This window comes from Orycteropus afer, unplaced genomic scaffold, assembly GCF_000298275.1.
Source record: "Orycteropus afer afer isolate SDZICR_OR568_19922 unplaced genomic scaffold, OryAfe1.0 scaffold00240, whole genome shotgun sequence".
In the NCBI taxonomy this organism is placed as follows: domain Eukaryota; kingdom Metazoa; phylum Chordata; class Mammalia; order Tubulidentata; family Orycteropodidae; genus Orycteropus; species Orycteropus afer.
Genome location: NW_006921827.1, coordinates 4,340,781 through 4,361,354, shown reverse-complemented (window position 1 = coordinate 4,361,354; position 20,574 = coordinate 4,340,781). Strand labels below are relative to the sequence as shown.

At 36.6% G+C, this 20,574-nt stretch overlaps 1 protein-coding gene across 1 annotated transcript in view; it reads right to left on the bottom strand.

Moving 5' to 3' along the window:
* Window positions 1–20,574, bottom strand: part of DTWD2 (DTW domain containing 2) — a 363,240-nt gene that overhangs the window by 191,863 nt on the left and 150,803 nt on the right. The window contains exons 3-4 of the mRNA XM_007949164.2: window positions 11,790–11,884; window positions 5,586–5,778 (exon numbers count right to left, since the gene is read on the bottom strand). Of these exons, the coding sequence (XP_007947355.1) occupies window positions 5,586–5,778; window positions 11,790–11,884 (288 nt within the window). The remainder of the gene's footprint in view (window positions 1–5,585; window positions 5,779–11,789; window positions 11,885–20,574) is intronic.

Sequence of the window (20,574 nt, the reverse complement as noted above, 5' to 3'; positions counted from 1 at the left end):
GGAAAAGGGTAATTTCTTAGAAATGCATAAAAGTCACTAAAATTGACCCAAATAGAGGGAAAAAATTTGAATAATTTCCACAGAAGAGTTTGACAGGGATTAGAAAGCTACCATTTTTAAAGAGACCAGGACCAAGTGATTTCATTAATGATTTCCATATCATCTGTGTGTGGGTGTGTGTAGGATGTTATGCTAATTGAGGTTTATGTCCCCTGAGACCATGGAACCAAGCCATGACTCACTCCCTCAGAGTGTGACTAAGAAGTTATCATAAGTTTGCCCTGTTAGCTATATTATATATATGGACATACTTATAGCACATACAAATACATATGTAGAAATATCATCTGCAAAACTTATATATGGTCATAGATATAGTCCCTTTAACCTAAACACACCCTATCAGTTAATTTCCATATAATTTTCAAGGAACAAGTAATTCTAATATTATTTAAATGATTCAAAGCCATAGAAAAATTTGAAAATCTATACAATTTATTTTATGAAGTACTATTACTTTAGTGGGAGCTCTGGTGGCATAGTGCCTAAGGCATTTGACTGCTAACCAGAAGGCTAACAGTTCAAACTCACCAGCCACTCCTTGGAAGGAAGGTTGGGCAATCAACTTCCAGAGGGATACCGCCTCAGAAATCAAAGGAGGGGTCGATATGAGTCAAATCTAACTTGACAGCAGTGTGTTGTGTTTGTTGCATTTTGTTATTACCTTAGTACCCAAACCTGGTAATAAAGGTATGAAACATATATAAATTATAATGCAATAATATTACATAAAATATAAGCTTCAGCAGTATACAAAAGAATAATACAATAAAGCCAAGAAGAATTCATTCCAGGAACACAAAAATGGTTCAAGACTTCCAGCCTAATTGGAGTGGAGTCAGACATACCACACTGTCACTCTACATCAAAGACCCAAGAAACTCAGTGAAAAAGATAGGTACAGAGGACAATCCTGGAACCCTGAACATCAAATCAAAGGATAAAGAACTACACTGAATACTGGAAGAAGAAACTGAATGAAAACAGCAAATGAGAAGAGACAGAGCCTATGAGCCTTGTCAGCCAGCCCAGCACAGCATGGCCATCTTTAGAAAAAGACAGGAGCAATCCTGGGTGCAGAATACAGACAGCAACTTCATGAAATTCCCAACAAAACATAGAGTACATGGGTAAACATACCCAGGGTGAAATAAAGTCCCAACTACTGGCTGCAGCCAACAAGAAGAACCCAGGTACTCTTTCCTGGTGACCAGAGAAGCACACTCCCCACACCCCACTCTCCACCTTCCTGGTGATTACCAGCAATCTCCCCCCCCCCCACAATCTCTGCAGCCTCAACTGCTGGAGACCAAGGTAAAATCCTCCACCTACACTAGCTAGCCCTGACAATTATACTTCCCCCCATTTAGGCCCCCCTACTCCTCCCCAACACCAAGACCATTACTTCTCCTGCTACCCATCAACAAGTGGCAGCAGACTACTTGCTCCCACCCTTGTCCCCCTGCCCAGCAGAAGCAGCAGCAACATGACCCCATGCACACCTGCTTGCAGCTCCCTCACCCCAACTCCAACCCACCACTCTCCTCCTTCCCTGACAAGGAGGAACAAGAGGCAACACATTTTTTTTATGTTGCTGACAGAAATTATCCCTAATGTCACACAAGACAAGAAGATATCCATCCAAGAAGTTCAATAAGCCCCAAACAGGATAAACTCCATAAAAACTCACCAAGACATATTATAATCAAACTTTCTAAAACCAAAGATAAAGAAAGAATCCTGAGAGCAACTTGAGAAAAGTATAATAATGTAACCTAAGGCTGGGCAATCTACTTCTGTAGCGATACCATCTCAGAAACCCAAAGAGGGGGTCACTATGAGTCAGGTCCAACTTAACGGCACATAACAACAACAACAATATAGGGAACCAATAAGACTATACTCTCATTTCTCAGCAGAAACCATGCAGGCAAAAAAGGAAAACAATGACACAGATCAAACATTGAAAGAAAAAACTGCCAATCCGGAATTACATATCAAGTAAAATTATACCTCAAATATGATGACAAAATTAGGATGTTACACAGAAATTAAGGGAAACTGTAGAAACAAGATCGAGCTTAAAAGAAACACTAAAGAGAATCCTTCAGACAACCTACAGCATCAGACAACAGCCTGAGATTAAGACACATGACAACATCACCCAGAATTCAACCCAGAGAAAGAATTTTCAAAAATTTAATTTAGCTACAAGACTAAAAATAAGGGTACTGGAGATGTCAACCTGTAAATAACTTCAACTTCAAAAAAAAAGGGAATAAAGGATGAAGTTACAGAACTTTCATATGGAGAGTAAGTTAAGGTGATATTAAGATAGAACAGACTGTTTTAAACTTGTTGTTGTTGTTGTTGTTAAGTGCCGTCAAGTCAGCCACAACTCATAGCAACCCCTCCTTGGGTTTCCGAGGCAGTATCACTACGGAAGTAGGATTGCCCAACCTTCCTTCCAAGGAGTGGCTTAGGAAGATAAAAATAAAATTCAAAGAACCACAAGGAAAAGTAATAAATTGTCTCACCAAAATAATAAAAAAAAGAAAATCATAAAGACTCAAGAAACACAAAATCAACAGCAATGAAAGAAATGAAAAGAAAATCCATAAACAAACAAAAAAAAAAAAACTCAGACCAAAGAAATCATCAGTAACACATAAATAAAGCACAATAAAATGACAGCTATAAATTCACACCTATCTGGTAGCATGGTGCCTAAGGCACTTGACTGATATCCAGAAGGCTGGCGGTTCAAACTCACCAGCCACTCCTTAGAAAGAAGGTTGGGCAATCTACTTTCATAGTGATACTACCTCAGAAATCCAAGGAGGTGTCGCTATGAGTCAGGTACAACTTGACGGCACATAACAACAACATTAAAAAGTCAGACATAGAGATACCATATGATTGAACAATTCCACTATTAGGTATATATCCTAGAGAAATAAAAGCCATGATACAAATAGATATATTCATGCCCATGTTCATCACAGCAATATTTGCAAGAGCGAAAAAATGGAGAAAACCTAAGTGCCCATCAGCAGATGGACAGATAAACAAACTATGGTACATACACACAACAGAATATTTTCCAACAATTAATGAATAATGATCAATCTGTGAAACATCTCAAAACATGGACAAACCTAAAAGACATCATGCTGAGTGAAATAAGTCAATTACAAAAGGACAGACATTGTATGAGACCACTATTATAAATCCACTGCCAGAGAGTTGATTCTGACTCATAGAGACTCCCGCTGGGTTTCCAAGGCTGTAAATCTTTACAGAAGTAGATTGTCTCATCTTTCTCCTCAGAGCAGCTGGTGAGTTTGAACCACTGATCTGGTTAGCAACAAAAAGTCTTAACCCACCATGGCCACCAGAGATCCTACTACTACTTAAAAAAAAAAAAAAAAAGGCAAAATGTTCATGCACACAAAGAAACATTCTTTGATGTTTACCAGGAATGGGAAAGAAAAGGAAGGAAAATAACTGGATAGTAGAAGTGTATTAACTTGGGTGAAGAGGCAATATACAATAAAGGGGAGGTCAGCACAACATGACCAAGGCAAAGAAAGACACTGTGATGTATGCAACAATAAAAGGCAACAATAATAAATAATATTACATACACAATACAACAATAAAAATAATAACAAACAATAATTTACAAGTGTATACATAGCTAGATAAGCAAGGTGAACAAATGCAGAATAAACATGTACATCCCTGAGCATATATAGTTTTCAAACCAAAAACTAAACCAAACTCACCACTGTCAAGTCAGATCCGATTCATAGCAACCTCTACTTGGGTTTCCGAGGTAGTATCACCATGGAAGTAGATTGCCCAATCTTCCTTCCAAGGAGTGGCTGGTGCGTTTGAACCGCCAGCCTTCTGGTCAGCAGTTAAATACCTCAGTCACTACATCACCAGAGCTCCTTTATATAGGTTAGACATTGGATATTTCCACATACATATTTGTATGTGCTGTACATATATTCAGGTATATAATAGAGAATACAAGGGGCAAAGTTATGCGAACTTCTTAGCCATAACTAAACAAATTGAGGGACTGAGTCATTGGGCTTGAGAGCTTAGGACCATAGTCTCAGGGGACATTTCGGCCAGTTGGCATAACACAGTCCATTAAGATAATGCTCTACATCCTCCTTTGGTGAGCACTGACTGTGGTTTTAAAAACTTGCAAGCAGCCATCGAAAATACAACTATCGGTATCTTCCTGTCTGAAGCAAAGAAAACTGAAGAAAATCAAAGACTCAAGAAAACAATTAGTCCAGAAGAAAAGGGGAACACCGAACCACAGACCACAGACTCCACTATTGAGAAACCAGAAGAACTAGATGGTGCCTGGCTACCTCTACCAACCTCTCTGATTGGGACCAGAATGGGAAAAAAACATAGTGCAAATATTAAAATCATAAAAAATACAAGACTTGCTGGTCTGATAGACTGGTGAACCCCAAGACGATAGCCCTCAGACACCCTTCAAATGTGGAACAGAGCCCATTTACAGAGATCAACTCTTCTAAAGATCTATTGTTGTTGCTGTTATGTGCCTTCAGGTCAGATCCGACTCATAGAGAACCCTCCTTGGGTTTCCAAGGCAGTATCACTACAGAAGTAGATTGCCCCATCTTCCTTCCGAGGAGTGGATGATGGGTTCGAACCACCAGCCTTCTGGTTAGCAGTTAAGTGCCTTAGGCACTATGCTACCAGAGCTCCTTCTAAAGATCTAGACAGAATCAAATTGACAACAGCAACTCAAAAGATTGACAGGAAGCTTAGGGAGCAGTGAGTTTATGTTAATAAGGAGGGACAATTCAGAAAAGATAGGTAACAATGGTTGCACAACTAGAATGTAATCAATGTCACTGAATTGTACATGTAGAAAGTACTGAATTGGTGTATGTTTTGCTGCATATATTTTCAACAATAACAACAAAAATAAATACATATAGATATATATATAGATATATGGCCATAAAAAAAGAATGGTTCAAAATTAGAAAATATACCATCATAATAAACCAAAAGAATACATTATGTCAAAAAACTGAAGGATAAACCATAAGACAATAGTGATAGATAAAAAAGGTATTTCCTAAATATTTAGCCATTTCTAATAAGAACTACACAATACAGTAATCAGATAAAAGTATTAACTTCTTTAAAAAAAGGAATACATATACAAATAATGAATCCTTAGACTTCTATTATTAAATGTCTGAGAGACTCTTAACAGAACAAAATGCCTAAACTATGGTGAAGTTTGGCAGCGGGAATTGAGAAAAATGAACTAAGCTGAAATTTTCAACACATATACACAAAAAAAACACATACATATCTATCTATGTTCACACATACATATAAATAGCATCAAATGAATATATAAAAAGTATGTATATCCCTTCAGAGAAAACGTATATAATATACATAATAGTATACTTGTATTTATTCTGTATTAAGAAAAAAAAAAACTAGTTTACCTGTCTGGGAAGTCGGAACAAGGAATTCTTATAGAAAATGTCCTTTGCCTGGCTCCAAGTTCCATCAATGATGATGATTGTGGAAGGATAAACAGGAGAATCTAATATAAATTCTTCCAAATTAGCAGCTTCAGCCCCTGGATATAGTATTAATGTACCAGCTTTTTGGCAAACAGCTGAAAGTTCAGGATCCCTAAAAAATAAAAAAAGATATTTACTAGCTTATGGAAAAAAGAATAGTTTTATTGTGTTTATTGAATTTCTTAATGAAAGTTCCCCTCTATTCAGTCACTTGCCTAATCAAACTGAGATACTAATTAGTTCATAAAGTATGAATTAAAAGACTCAAAATTTTGCTTACTCTTTACTCATTCATTAGGCACAACTCTTGCACTGTCCCCTAACCTTCCCAATCTTCACAATTCTCCTTCAATAATTACTCTATCCAATTGTTACCAGTGACCTAAGTTTAAACTTACCAAACATTTAAAAAGAGGAACAATCGGAAATAAATATCCTAAGCTTCCACCTTAGGAAGCAAGAGAAAGAAGAGTAATTGAAGCCTAAAACAAGGAGATGAAGGGAAATGAGTTTGAAAAAAAAAAAAAAAATAGAGCAGAAATCAGTAAAATTGAAAACAGGAAATCAACACAGAAAACCAAGGAAACCAAATGCCGGTTCTTTGAAAAGATCAATAAAATTGATAAAACTCCAATCAAGCCAACCAAGACAAATGAGAGAATACACAATTACCAATACCAGAAATGATAGTAGGAACATCACTGATTCCATAGCTAATAAAAGGATAGTAAAAGAATGCTACCAAAAAACTCATTGCCCCAAAATTTAATAATTTAGATGAAGTTAATGAATCATCTGAATAACCCAAACTGCCAAAACTCACACAAGGAAAAACAAATAACATGAAATGCTCCATATTTGTTAAAAATTTTGAATCAATAATCTTCCAAGAATCAAAAAATCACTTGAGGTGAATTCTCTCAAACTTTTAAGGAATAAATAATAATCAATTCTCTACATGTTCCAGATAGTAAAACCAGAGAGAGCATTTCTTAATTCATTCTTTAAAGCCAACATCATTCTAACACCAAAAGATAAGGAAGGACATTACAAGAAAGTAAAACTGTAGACCAATCTATCACTCAAGAACATAGATATAAAAATCCTCAACAAAATATTGGCAAATTGCATCTAACAATACATAAAAATGATTACATACCTAGATCAAGGGGGATTTACCCCAGGTATGTTAGGCTGGATCAACATTTAAACTCAATAAATGTAATTCACCATATCAACCAAATAAATTTAATAAATAAATGACCATATCAATAAATATAGAATGAGAATGTGACAAAATTGAACACTCACTCATGATCAAATGAACAATAATAAAATTATCTCAGCAAACTAGGACTAGAGGGCAACTCCTTCACTGAAAAGAACATTTACAAAATACTACAGCTTATATCATATTTAACAGTGAGAAAGTAGAAACTCCCTCACTAAAATCAGGAACAAGGCTAGGATGTTTTTTCACTCTTACTCAAGATCATACATGAAGTACTAGCTACTGCAATAGGACAAGAAAAGGAAATAAATTATCATTTACAACCACATCCCAAAAAGTGAACAGTTAAGTGTAAATATAACAAAATATATAAAAAAAAAAACTGATTAAAAAATTAAGGAAGATCTAAACAAATGTTTTAGATGTACAGAATTATGGCAAAGATAGTACATAAATTTCCAATATACCCTACACTCAGTTTCTCCTATTACCTAGAAATAAATTATACAAAAATAATAGAAACCAAAATGAAAAGGAGGTTACATGGAATTACACTTCTGTAAGATTCTTATGTTATACAAATAATGATATAATATCAATTCATGGTAGACTGTGATAAATTAAGAATGCATATTGTAATCCAGAGACTAATCAAAACACAAAAGGACAAACCTAAAAAACCACAAAGAGAAAGAATGAAATATTTTTTAAATACTTGATTAATCCAAAAGAAGGAAGTAAAAGAGGAACAAAGAACTAAAGGGTTGTTTTGGTTCTTTAGTGCTGCTATAACAGACATACAACAAATGGATGGCTTTAACAAACAGGGATTTATTCTCTTACAGTGTAGGAGGCTAGAAGTCTGAGTTCAAAATGCCTGCTCTAAGGTCTGAATAAAGGCCCCTCAACCTTGGGCTTCAGCTCTCACTTTTGTTCCTGGCCTACTAGAGCTGAAGGTGTCTCAAGTCAGGCAGCTGCTGGCTGCTGAGGCTGACAAACCCATGGTCAACCAGTAAAATTGCACAGTCCCAAGATTATCAAGCAACATAGCAGGCCACTAATTCAAGTACAGAAACAGTCCCAAGATCAATAGACAGCATGGCAGGCCACTCAAGGATGACTTGGCCAAATGCAGGATCCAAATCTGCCAAGAAGCTCAAGACCTTTCTCAAAGCATCTTCTTTTGGATTAATCAAGTATTTAAAAAATATTCCATTCTTTCTCTTTGTGGTTTTTTAGGTTTGTCCTTTTGTGTTTTGGTTAGTCTCTGGATTAAAGGGTTAAAGGGACTAACAGAAAACAAATATCAAGGTGGGTAAATTAAAAACAAACACATCAATAATTACATTAAATTAAATGTAATAACTCTCTAATTAAAAGACACTGATAGCCAGACTGGATTTAAAAACCAAGACCCAAATATATGGTATTGGTCTTTCTGGATGACTGGCCCAAAGTAAATAAGTTGAAGTCTTGCCATCCTTACTTCTAAGAAATATTCTGGTTGTATTTCTTTCTAAGATCCATTTGTTTGTTCTTTTGGTGGTATACTTGATATTCTTTGCCAGCACACAGTTTAAATGCATCAACTCTTCTTACTTCCTTAACCAATTTTCCCAGGCATATGAGCTATTGAAAAGATTACTACTCATCTGCCAGTCTGTCATGCCGAGGTCCAGCCTCAGCTGTGGGTCTCTGGAGGGAGAGGTGGTGTCGGCACTGTCATACTGTGTTAATATGATGCTGGAAGCTGTAACACTGGGATTTCAAATACCAACAGGGACACCCATGGTGGATAAGTTTCAGCAGAGCTTCCAGATTCAGATAGACTAGGAGAAAAGGTCTAGCAATCTACTTTCAAAATTAGCCAGTGAAAAGTCTACAAATTCTACAGACATTAAAAAGATAATAAAGAAATGCTACAAACAACTTTATGACAAGAAATTCAGCAACTTATATGACTTGTACACTTTCCTTGAAAGATACAAATTACCAAATCTGATACTCAAAAAAAAAAAAAAATAGAAAATCTAAACTGTCTTACAAATTACATTTGTAATTCAGAACATCCCCACAAATAAAAACTCAAGGATCAGATTGCTTAACTGGTAAATCCTATCAAATACTAAAGGAAAAACAGTAACATCATATATAACTTTTTTCTGCAAACAGAGGAGGAGAAGAATATTACCAAGTCATTTATAAGGCCAGGATAAAACTAATACAAAAACCTGACAAGTTTTGCCAAAGAAATTACAACTCCAAATCTCTCATGAACCAAGATATCTAAATCCTCAACAAAACATTAACAAATCACATCTAACAGTATGCAACATGATAATGATAATAGTATTATAGTAGTACTAATAAAACCCATTGCCACTGAGTCAATTCTGACTCATAGTAACCCTCACTGGGTTTCCAGGGCTGTAAATCTTTACAGAAGTTGATAGCCTTATCTTCCTCCCACAGAGTGGCTGGTGGCTTTGAACAGTGTACCTTCTGGTTAGCAGCCAAATGCTTTACCCACTAAACCACCAGAGCTCCTTAATATAACAATAATAGTAATAAATTATTGTGAACAAGAATGTAACATTGGTTTGGCATTTATAAATCAATCAACATAATTAACTATATTACAGAATTGGTAACAGAACTACATGATCATTTCAATAGAAATTGACAAAACAATTGATGGAACTCAACAACTATACATGATAGAAATTCTCACCATTTTAGGAATAATATGGAACTTTTTCAAACTGATAAACAGCATCTACAAAAATGCATAGCCAATATCATATTTAACGATGTCCCCTGAGATCGGGATCAAGGTACGATGCTGGCTTTTACCACTTCTATTAAATATCGTATTTGGAGAGCCTGGTGTTGCCACTCCTCAGAAAGAATGTTGGATGATCTACTTCTGTAGTGATAACTACCTCAGAAACCCAAGGAGGGGTCGCCATGAGTCAGATCTGACTCAACAGCAGTGTTGTATTGCATTGTGTTGTTGTTAGTTACCATCAAGTTGATTCTGACTCATGGTGACCCTGTGTCTTAGAAAGTAAAACCTGTAATCCTAATTAAAGCAGATCACCAGGACTTTCTTACACAGTACTGCTGGGTAGGTTTCAAACACCAACCTTTAGGTTAGCAGTCTACTGTAAATCATCAGAGACTTTATTAGAGAGCCTAGTTATTGCAATAGGCATGAACAAAAAAAATAAAAAGAATAAATATCAAAAAGGAAAAAGTATAAATTGACTGTACTTGCAATGTTAGCACTGCTTATATAGAAAGACCAAGGGAATCCCCAAAAACAATTCCTAGAAGTAATAAATGAATTTAGGAAAATCATTAGATCCAGGGTTAATACACAAAAAAAATCAACTGTTTTCTTATATACTGCATTGTTTTTATTGTTGTTATCATTAAGTCGATTTCAACTAATAGTTATCCCATGTGATAGAATATAACTACCCACAGACTTTTCTCAACTGTAAGCTTAACAGAAGCAGACTGCTAGGTCTTCCTCCTGCAGAGCCACTGAGTGGGTTCAAGCCACCAAACTTTCAGGTAGCTGTTGATCACTTGACCTGTTGTACCACCAGGGCTTCTTATACAGTAGAGGCAAAAAACTGAAATGAACATTTTTTTCATGCCGTTTATAATATAGCCAAATCTACTGTCACTTAATGAATTCTGACTCATAGTGACCCCATTGGGTTTCCAAGACTGTAAATCTTTCCAGAAGTAGATTGCCTCTTCTTCCTCCTGTGAAGCAGCAGGTGGGTTTGAACCAGCAACCTACTGGTTAGCAACCACATGCCTTACCCACTACGCCACTCAGACTCCTTACCATTTACAATAGCATGAGAAAACATCAAATAACTAGGAATAAATCCAAGAAAAGATCTCCAAAATATCTAACTGAAAATTAACAAACATTACTGAAAAAAATTAAAGAACATCGAGACAAATGTATAATTATACATATACAAGGATTGAAAGGCTCAGTATTTTTTAATATAACAATTTTCCTAAATATATCAATAGATGCAATGCAACCCCAATCCAAATTGCATCAGACTTTTTTCCCCAAAAAAAGAAATTGAAAAACTGATTCTAAAATTTATATGGACTGATGTCTAGTTCCAACCAAGACGGACTAGCTTCACTCTTCTCAGGTCTTCCCTCTTATAGCTAAAAATTCCTGGACATAATACAACAAACACTCATAGGAAGACTCTGAAGAAAATAGTGAAGGGCCTAGGGACCTTAGGACTTAAGGAATGACACAGCAGTAACTTTCCAGCCCAGAATTACCAATAAGCACAGGCAAAATAAAACTCTAAGAGGAGTCTATTCTCTCTATTCAAAGAATACCAAAAACAGTATCTTTCTTAATATCTCCCCCAAGGCTACATAAAGTAAATTAATCATTCAATTACCAGACTAACAATAAACCAATAGTCTTAATCTGTTTTAATTTAAAATCCATCAACAGATAATAATTTACTGTGTAAACAGTATATTGGGCACCAAAGACAAAACTAACTAAATGTAATACAAACATTCCACCATATTGAATGTACTTTTTATAAAAAGTGAAATAAACAAGAAATACACTATTTGCCTTTTAGGTTCAACATGTTTTGCTATGGAATTTAAATAACACTATAATTCCTATGTTTATTCCATTTTGTTGTGTTTGTCTTGTATTATTTTCTTTGAGGGGAGGGGAGAACAGAACTTAATTTTTTTGACCACTTCCAATGAAACATGTTCTGGATCTAATGACTAAGTTGAAGGAAACTTTTATAAAATCTGCAAAAGAGTTCCAAAAATCTAAAAAGAGTTCTTTAAAATTGCCCTAAGCATTATTTTACCTTTCTTCACTGAAGCGACGACCAATCTTGACTTTACACTTTTCTTGGGGGAGGCATGCTGCTAGTAGAGGAACTGTCCGCAACACTTTGTTTTCCTTTAATTAAAAAGTTACATCAATTTTTACTCAAACACAATTTTGAAATTTTTATGATGCACATTTGATTCATAACTTTATGTAACATTTCGAGTCTTTGCTATAGACCATAGTAGTTTTATTTTGATATTTTACTTTTTTCTAAAAATTGTTATAATGAAGCATGTATTACATCAATACTAGGAAATCTTGGTAATTTAAAAGTTGACCTCATAATAATCTATCAACAGATATATAAAATGACCTTTTCATATATTCATATATTTTAATAGAATAAATCATTGCAGATTACTATTTCCTATTTAATTCAAATTAAAGTTTCCTACCCTTAGGATATTTGTTAAACTTCTATATTTATAATTTCAATCTACATTTCTTGTTCTATAATGAAAAATAATTACAAAGCTGTTATATATGCCCTCTAAACTGATTATGGAAAATAAAATCCCCATGATTTACAAACATTCACACAAAATTTTAACAGGAGATAAGACTTATAAGACTTAATTTATTATTAAATAGGAGGATAATTTAAACGATATCAATCAGAATTTTGTGAAATGGTATGGTTAACAAGCTTGTGGTCCATGATCATAGGGTTGATCCCAAAACACAGCTAAAACATATTCTTTCTATAAAACCCAAAAACAAACCCACTGCTGTTAATTTGATTCCAACTCATAGCAACCCTACAGGATAGAGTAGAATTGCCCCATAGGGTTTCCAAGGCTGGAAATATGGAAGCAGACTGTCACAGTTTTCTCCCATGGAGAAACTGGTGGGTTTCAACCACTGACCTCTGGGTTAGTAGCCAAATACTTTAACCACTGCACCATACATGGCCCCTTGCCCTTTAAGTAACTAGCCCAAAATCTAGTATAACATACTTTAATTCTTACTCATCCTTCATAACTCATTTTAATAGTTTGCTTAACAAGCAGATTTTGCAGCCAGTATATTACATCTGTACTAACTGCATCTTGTACCATCTCTTTCATAGCATTTCCCAAATATTGATTTGCTGGGATCTTTCTCTCCATTATACTGCAATTTCCTTGGGGGCAGAGAAAAATACCTTATTAAACTTCATATTTCTAGGACATTGTGCCTGGCACATAATAAATGTTCTGTGTTGGTTGAATGACTACGTGAATAAGTGAGTCAGTGAGCAAGTAACTGAACAAACAAGAAGCAAACTGATAAGCCTTTTCTATTCTGGAAATTCCAAAACATAGATATGGAATTAATATGTCCAAAACAAAAGAATACAGGCTAACATGAATGTCAAAATTCCAAATTCTCTCCTGCCTTCTAGCAAAACTACATTGAAAATGTATAATTTCTCTGAAAGAATAAAAAATAGAAGAAAGCATTAGAGACCAACCATAATTTAAGGGCAAAATGAGAAAAGAGGAGACAGGATACAAGATGGCATGTGGGTGATACATTCCACCCAGCCCTTTTACAACAAAGATCTAAGAAACAAATGAAACAGATACAGATGACAATACTGGAATTAACAGCATGGCCATTTTGAGACTGCTTGAACAATTTCTTTTAGAAAGATCAGCACGAGGCCGGTCCCCATGTCCCAAATGTCCAAACTACCATGCCACTCCATCATTTCAGACATTAACTCCTCCTCCTCCTCCCAGTAATTTCCGCAGTCTTAGGGTTCTGTATTTCGCTGTAACGCCTCACAGAACTCACAGACACTCAAGGGTTGGTCTCACGTAGTAGTGGTGGAGGCTGGCAGGCTGGCGAGTCCTGGGTCTGTGAGTAGGTCTGGAGGATCCTCCCAACTCTCGGGGTTTGATGAACCTCGATCAGCAGATCAGATGACAGCTGCTGTCCCAAATCCAGGGGTGAGATGAGGATGATCCAAGACACAAAGCCAGAGCAAGAGGAGAGCGAATCTTCCCAGGAGATTCGTAGGTATACCCTCAGGGAAGCTAAGGGTGATGATTTGAATTATACCCTCCAGCAAGGCAGGACTTAAGATACATTCCACCTGCATTGCCCCAACAGAATTAACCTAAATCCCATTACAGAGTCGATTGCCAGTCATTATAGGGAATGACTAATACCAGCTGCCCAGCCAAGTTGATACCTAACCTTAACTACCACACCACCCCAAATAGACATGGATAATGGGATTTACAAAACATCACAGAATGGAGGACAATGGCTAGAAGGGCCACATCAAGCAATTCACTGTAGAGACACAGAAGGCAACAAAGAAGCCAATTGCACAGAATCCCCCAATAAGACAGAGACACTGTGTAACAAGTCTGGAGTGAAACAAGGTGAGCAGAACCTGACCTAGATCTAAGAAAAGGAAAGGGCAGGGAAGTGGATGAGAGCTCCAGTAACACAGACTAACACAGAGCAGGAAGCAAGCCAGTAAACATGGGTAAAGGCACTCATTAGTAGTGGTCCTAGTCATTTGGGTCAATGGCTCATGCTGAGGAGAAGGCCTGTGTGGTGGCAACTGGAGATGCCACATTCTGAGCAGCCCAGTCCACTTGCTTGTGCTGGGACAGGAACTAGACAACTGGTTACGCTCACCCAGAAGTGTACTGGGCCAACACCAGTAATGGTGACTACAAAAGTACACTTTCCCACCTTTTTTCCCTTCCACACCTTTCCAATGACCAGGAGTGAGCCCCCTTCCCCCCTCAAACCCAGTGGCAGGTGGCACCCTCCTTCTGGCCCTCACCCACGTAGTTTGCTAGGAGCGTCTCTACACCTAACACCCCCAACAGCCCCCTGCCACACTATGCCACAGTTGGGGTTGCACACTGATGTTGAAGGTCCATCATGCACATGCAACTTCCATAGTTGGGGATGCACACTCACAAAGATTGCTTGTGGCACCCCCAATATCTCCATGGTCAGGAGCACACAAGCACGGATCATGCACCAAGTGTCTGCCACCTCTGCAGTCAGAGATACATGCTCCCATGAATTACATGCCATGCATGAGCCACCATCATTTCCCCAGTGACTGAGGGGGGAACACTTATACATATACTATGGCAGATGTCTGCTGCCACCACAACAAATGGGTGCACATCCCCATAGATAGGGCGTGAAATGCTTACCACCTTAGAGGTGCATATGACCACTGCCATACCATTTTCTCTTTTCCTTTTTCTTTTTATTTCCTTTTCTTTTTTCTACTTCTTCCTTTTTTATTGTTTTGTCCCTCTTCCTGTTCTTCTCCCTTAATTTTTTTCCTATCATTCTTTTTCTTTCTGACCTATCCAGCAGGAAGTGGACAATGTACCCCCCAATAAACAGTCATACTTGCCACACCTGCCATCTACTATCCCAACCAGAAGGGTAAGTGCACCAATGGATCAATGATAGATGGTGGACAACACCATCTCACCCCACACACAGCTGCTCTACATGACCAGCAAAAAGAGAACCATGCCCACACTACCATCCATTACTCAACTCACCTGGAGACAGGCAGGGAGCACCCTAGTACTGCCAAACTAGCAACAAAAGTAGCACGCCTGCCCAGATATATCAAAACATCATGGCAAAAAAAAACAAAACATGATCAACAAACAAGAGCAATACGTCTTAGAGACAACAGACAACTACAATTCAAACAAGCAAACAGAAGATGGCTTAAGCAAGTCACCAAAATAAAGAACCCAGAAGCCTCCCTTAGGAAGAAATGGTAGTGGAACTGCCTGATAAAGAATTCAAAAGACTAATAAATTGAATACTACGAGATATCAAGGAAAAGAGAGAAAATACCTTTGAAGAATTCAAGAAAAAAATACAAGAGGAAAAGGACAAAATAAATAGACAATTAGAAACTATAAAAAATAGTAATTAGAAATTCAGAAGATTAACACTAAAATTTCAGAGATAGATAACATATTAGAAGGACAAAGAAGTAGAACCAAACCAATAGAAAACCAGACCAGTGAATTATCAGGCAACTCTCTTGACACCATTTTGTATGAGGGGAAGAAAAAAAATGAAAACAATGAAGAAAAATGAAGAGAGCTTAATAATTATGTGAGACACTATCAAGAGGAAAAATCTGCATGTGATTAGAATTTCACAACGGGAACAGGCAAAAAAAAAAAAAAAACAGAATTATCAAAGATTTGTTGGCAGAAAGATATCCAAGAAACACAATGAACCCTATGCAGGACAGACCCCAAAAGAAAGTCACCAACACATATTATATATAATCAAACTTGGCAAAATCAAGGAAAAAGGAAGAATCTTGAGAGCAGTGTGGGAAAAATGAAATGTTACCTACAAAAGGCAACCAATAAGACTAAGCTCTGCTTTCTCAGCAAAAACCACATGCAAGCAAGAAGGCAATAGGATGACATATATAAAGCCTTAAAAGAAAAAAAATTCAAACCAAGAATTATGTATTTAGCAAAACTATCCCTCAGATACATGACTGTGAAATTAGGAAATTCCCAGGTAAGGAGAAATTAAATTAGGAGCTCTGGTAGCATAGTGCCTAAGGCACTTGACTGCTAACCAGAAGGCTGGCAGTTCACACCCACCAGCCACTCCGCAGAAGGAAGGTTGGGCAATCTACTTCTGTAGTGATACTGCCTCGGAAACCCAAGGAGGGGTTGCTATGAGTCAGGGCTGACTTGACGGCATATTAACAACAACAATCCCTCAGATATATGACTATGAAATTAGGAAATTCCCAAGTAAGGAGAAATTAAGGATTTGTAAAAACGAGACAAACTTTATAAAAACTACTACAGGTAGTCCTCCGGACAAAAAAACAAAGAAAGACAACAACCTAAGATTAAGACGTGACAATATCACCCAGAAACCAACCCAGAGAAAGAATTCACAAAACTAAAATGAGCTATGAATCTGAAAATAAAGAGCCAGAAGCCTCAGTTGATAAATGACAACTACAAAGCAAAAAGGGGGAATAAATACTATAATTACAGAACTTCCAAATGAAGAGGAAATCATGATGATACTAAGGTAGAATAGAATGTTTTAAACATAGGAAAATAAAACTAAATTACAAGGTAACCTCAGAGAAAATTAATAAGCCTTCTAACAAAAATAAGAGAGAAGATTATCATACGGACTCAGGAAACACAAAATCAACAACAATAAGGAAAATAAGAAAATCTGATAACAAAATAAACTCAGTACAGTACAATATACAGAATAAAGAAATCAATAACACAATTTAAAAAAAAAATGACAGGAGTAAATTCATACCTATCAGTAGCTATACTAAATGTAAATAGATTAAATGCACCAGTCAAGAAACAGAAAGTGGAGGGGGGTTCCGGCAAGATGGCAGACTAGGCAGAAAGACAGCATAGACCCTCTTCAACAAAGAAAAGGGAAACCAATTAACACAGACACAGAGGATAATCTTGGACCCCTGAGCCTTGAAGGGAAGGATATAGAAGTGGACTAAACCCCAACTAGCAGAAGAATTTGCATGAAAATATCAGAAAAAGAGACATGGAGCTGCGGTTTGGCAGGGATCCTGACAGCACAGACAGCTTGGAGATTCCCGAGTGGTGGTAGGACCTAAGAATTAACCTAAAAATCACCCAGCTAGCCAGGGGCTAGACGGAGGACTGTGCACGGTGGCTGGGGAACAAACAAAGAAGGTGAAGAGAAAGGTGGGCTGAACTGTGGACTTCTGCCTGTCCGGAGGGCACCACCATTTTGAAGGTTTAAAAAGTGGCTTGACCATTTAGGATATTTAAAGAAATGGCGCTCTTACAGATTCCTGGGGCTTAAAAACACGTTCTGCTTTCCAGCAACCCCTAGGACATTCAAGACCTGCAAGACTGAAAATGTACGACACTCCTCTTGTTGCTCTAATACCCCACACCCGCTTGGTGAACAGAGGTGTGGCCATCCCACACTCCCACCCAAATTCTGGGCCCACAGGAACGCCATTACAGTTGGTGTGCTCAGACGAAGCCTGGGTGCCCTGCCCTGTCCTCCACAGATATTTTTTCTTTTTTCTTTTTCTTTTTTTACTTTTCTTTTTTTCTTTTTCACTTTCTTTTTTCTGGTGATCAGTTTGCTTGTATTTGTCTGTTTTAAAACAACTATTATTATGAATACTTTTGTCCTATTTATTATAATTCTTAATCTTCCCCTACCAGGTCCTAGTTTTCAGCATTTTTTCTTTTCCCTGTACCTGGTTGAAAATTATTATTATTATTTAATTTAAGGATTTTTTTATTTTTATTTCTTTTCCCCATTTTTCTCATGATTAACCCTGTTCTTTGATTTTCTTTTTGCATTTTTCCCATTTTTTTCATCATTTATTATTCTCCTTTCCTTTTTTTTTCTTAGTGCCCTAACCCCAGAAATAGCAGGTTTTCTTCTTTTATCTTCTTTTATTCCCTTTTTTCTTCTTTTGGTTACTGTTCCTGTGTGATTGCATAGTGTGTTTTTCATCCATGGCCTTCTAGTTTTTTGATGGTTATTCAATTGTAATTTGTGTCTAATTGAGTGTGAAAGAACAACAATCCCCATAAGACACAACTACACCCACAACTCCTTCAACATCACTTAATGAGTGAAAGCCACTACCTCCTTCTACACCAATGGGCCAACGATAAAAAACCACCAAGAAGAGCCTGAAACACCCTTGGCTGCTCTTCACAAACAGCTAAAAGATATCTAAATACAACACCATGATACCTCAGAAACAACAGACCATCAGAGTCCACACAAAGAAGTAGGATAAAGTTGTACAAACAAGGGAGCAGGATACAGACCCAGAACACATCCCTGAGGAAGAAGCAGCATTGGAAATCTCTGATAAGGAATCCAAAAGAATTATCTTTAGGTATCTTCAAAGGATTGAAGGCAAGACAAAAGAAAACACAGAAAAAACTTAGAAGAAATTTGGAAGAAAATACAAGAACAAAATGACAAAATAAATGAAAAATTAGGAATTACTCTAAATCTGCAGATAGAAATCCAGAAGATTAATACTAAATTTTCAGAAATAGATAACACATTGGAAGGGCAAAGGAGAAGAATTGATGGGATGGAAGACAGAATTAATGAGATTGAAGACAAATACCTGAATACTTCTTTGGAAAAGGATCAATCAGAAAAAAAAAATTTAAAAAAATGAAGAAAGCCTAAGGTTCATGTGGGATACCATCAAAAGGAATAACTTACGTGTCATTGGAATTCCAGAACAGGAAGAGAAAAACAAAACCACTGAGAAAATTGTCCAAGATTTGCTGGAGGAGAACTTCCCTGATATGATGAAATATGAGGATATATCCATTCAGGAAGTCCAATGAACCCCAAACAGGATAGACCCCAAAAGAAAATCACCAAGACACATCATCATCAAACTCATCAAAACCAAAGACAAAGACAGAATCCTGAAAGCCGCACAGAAAAAACAAAAAGTTACGTACAAAGGACAGCCAGTAAGAAGAAGTTCTGATTTCTCAGCAGAAACCATGCAAGCGAGAAGGCAATGGGATGGTATATATAAAACCCTTAAAGAGAAAAATTTTCAATCAAGAATTATATACCCGGCAAAACTGTCCCTCAAATATGATGGTTAAATTAGGAGATTTCCAGGTAAGCAGGAACTAAGGGAATTTGTTAAAACCAGACCAACCTTACAAGACATGCTAAAGGGAGTCCTTTGAACAGAGAACCAAAAATACCAAATAACAACTGACCATTAATACACAGGATGACATAACACAGAAACTACAGCTATGGACATATCCAAAATAAAATGAGCTTACAAGATTATAAACAGAGAACCAGAGACATTAATTGGCAAGTGAGGATAACTACAAACAAAAAGAGGGAAAAGACTGTGTAGTTACAGAACTTCTAAATGGCATGGAAGTTAAGAAAGTTGCAAGATAGAATGGACTGTTCTAAACCTGGGGATAAAATTATAAATCATAGGGTAAACTCAAAGAAAAATGATAAACCTTCACATCACAATAAAAAAGAGGACAAGCACAAATATTCAGTATATACTAAAACAATAGCAACAAAGGAAATGATAACACAATTCATAAATATAATGAGCTCACCACAGAAAATAACATGGAACAAAGAAAGCAAGGACACCATGAAAAACCACATAACAATATGACAGCAACAAATTCAAACTTATCAATAATTACAATGAATGTTAATGGATTAAATGCACCACTCAAGATATGGAGATTTGCAGATTGGATAAGAAAACACAACCCATCAATATGCTGCCTACAAGAGACACACCATAGAGATAAAGACAAAAATAGATAAAAAATCAAAGGCTGGAAAGAGTTATATGAAGCAAATGGCGATTATAATAGAGCAGGAATGGCAATATTAATTTCTGATCAAATTGACTTTAGAAAAACCACCATACAAGACAAAGAAGGACATCATATAATGATTAAAGGATCAATTGAACATGAAGATATAACCATAATAAATATCTATGGACCCAATGAAAGGCCCCAAAATACATAAATCACACTTTAAAAGAGTTGAAAAGCCAAACAGATGACTCCACACTCATAGTGGGAGACTTTAATACACCACTTTCTTTGAAAGATAGAACAACTGAAAAGAAACTCAACAAAGATGCAGAAGAACTAAACAATACAATCCACCAACTTGGCCTTATAGACATCTATAGAGCACGTCACCCAACA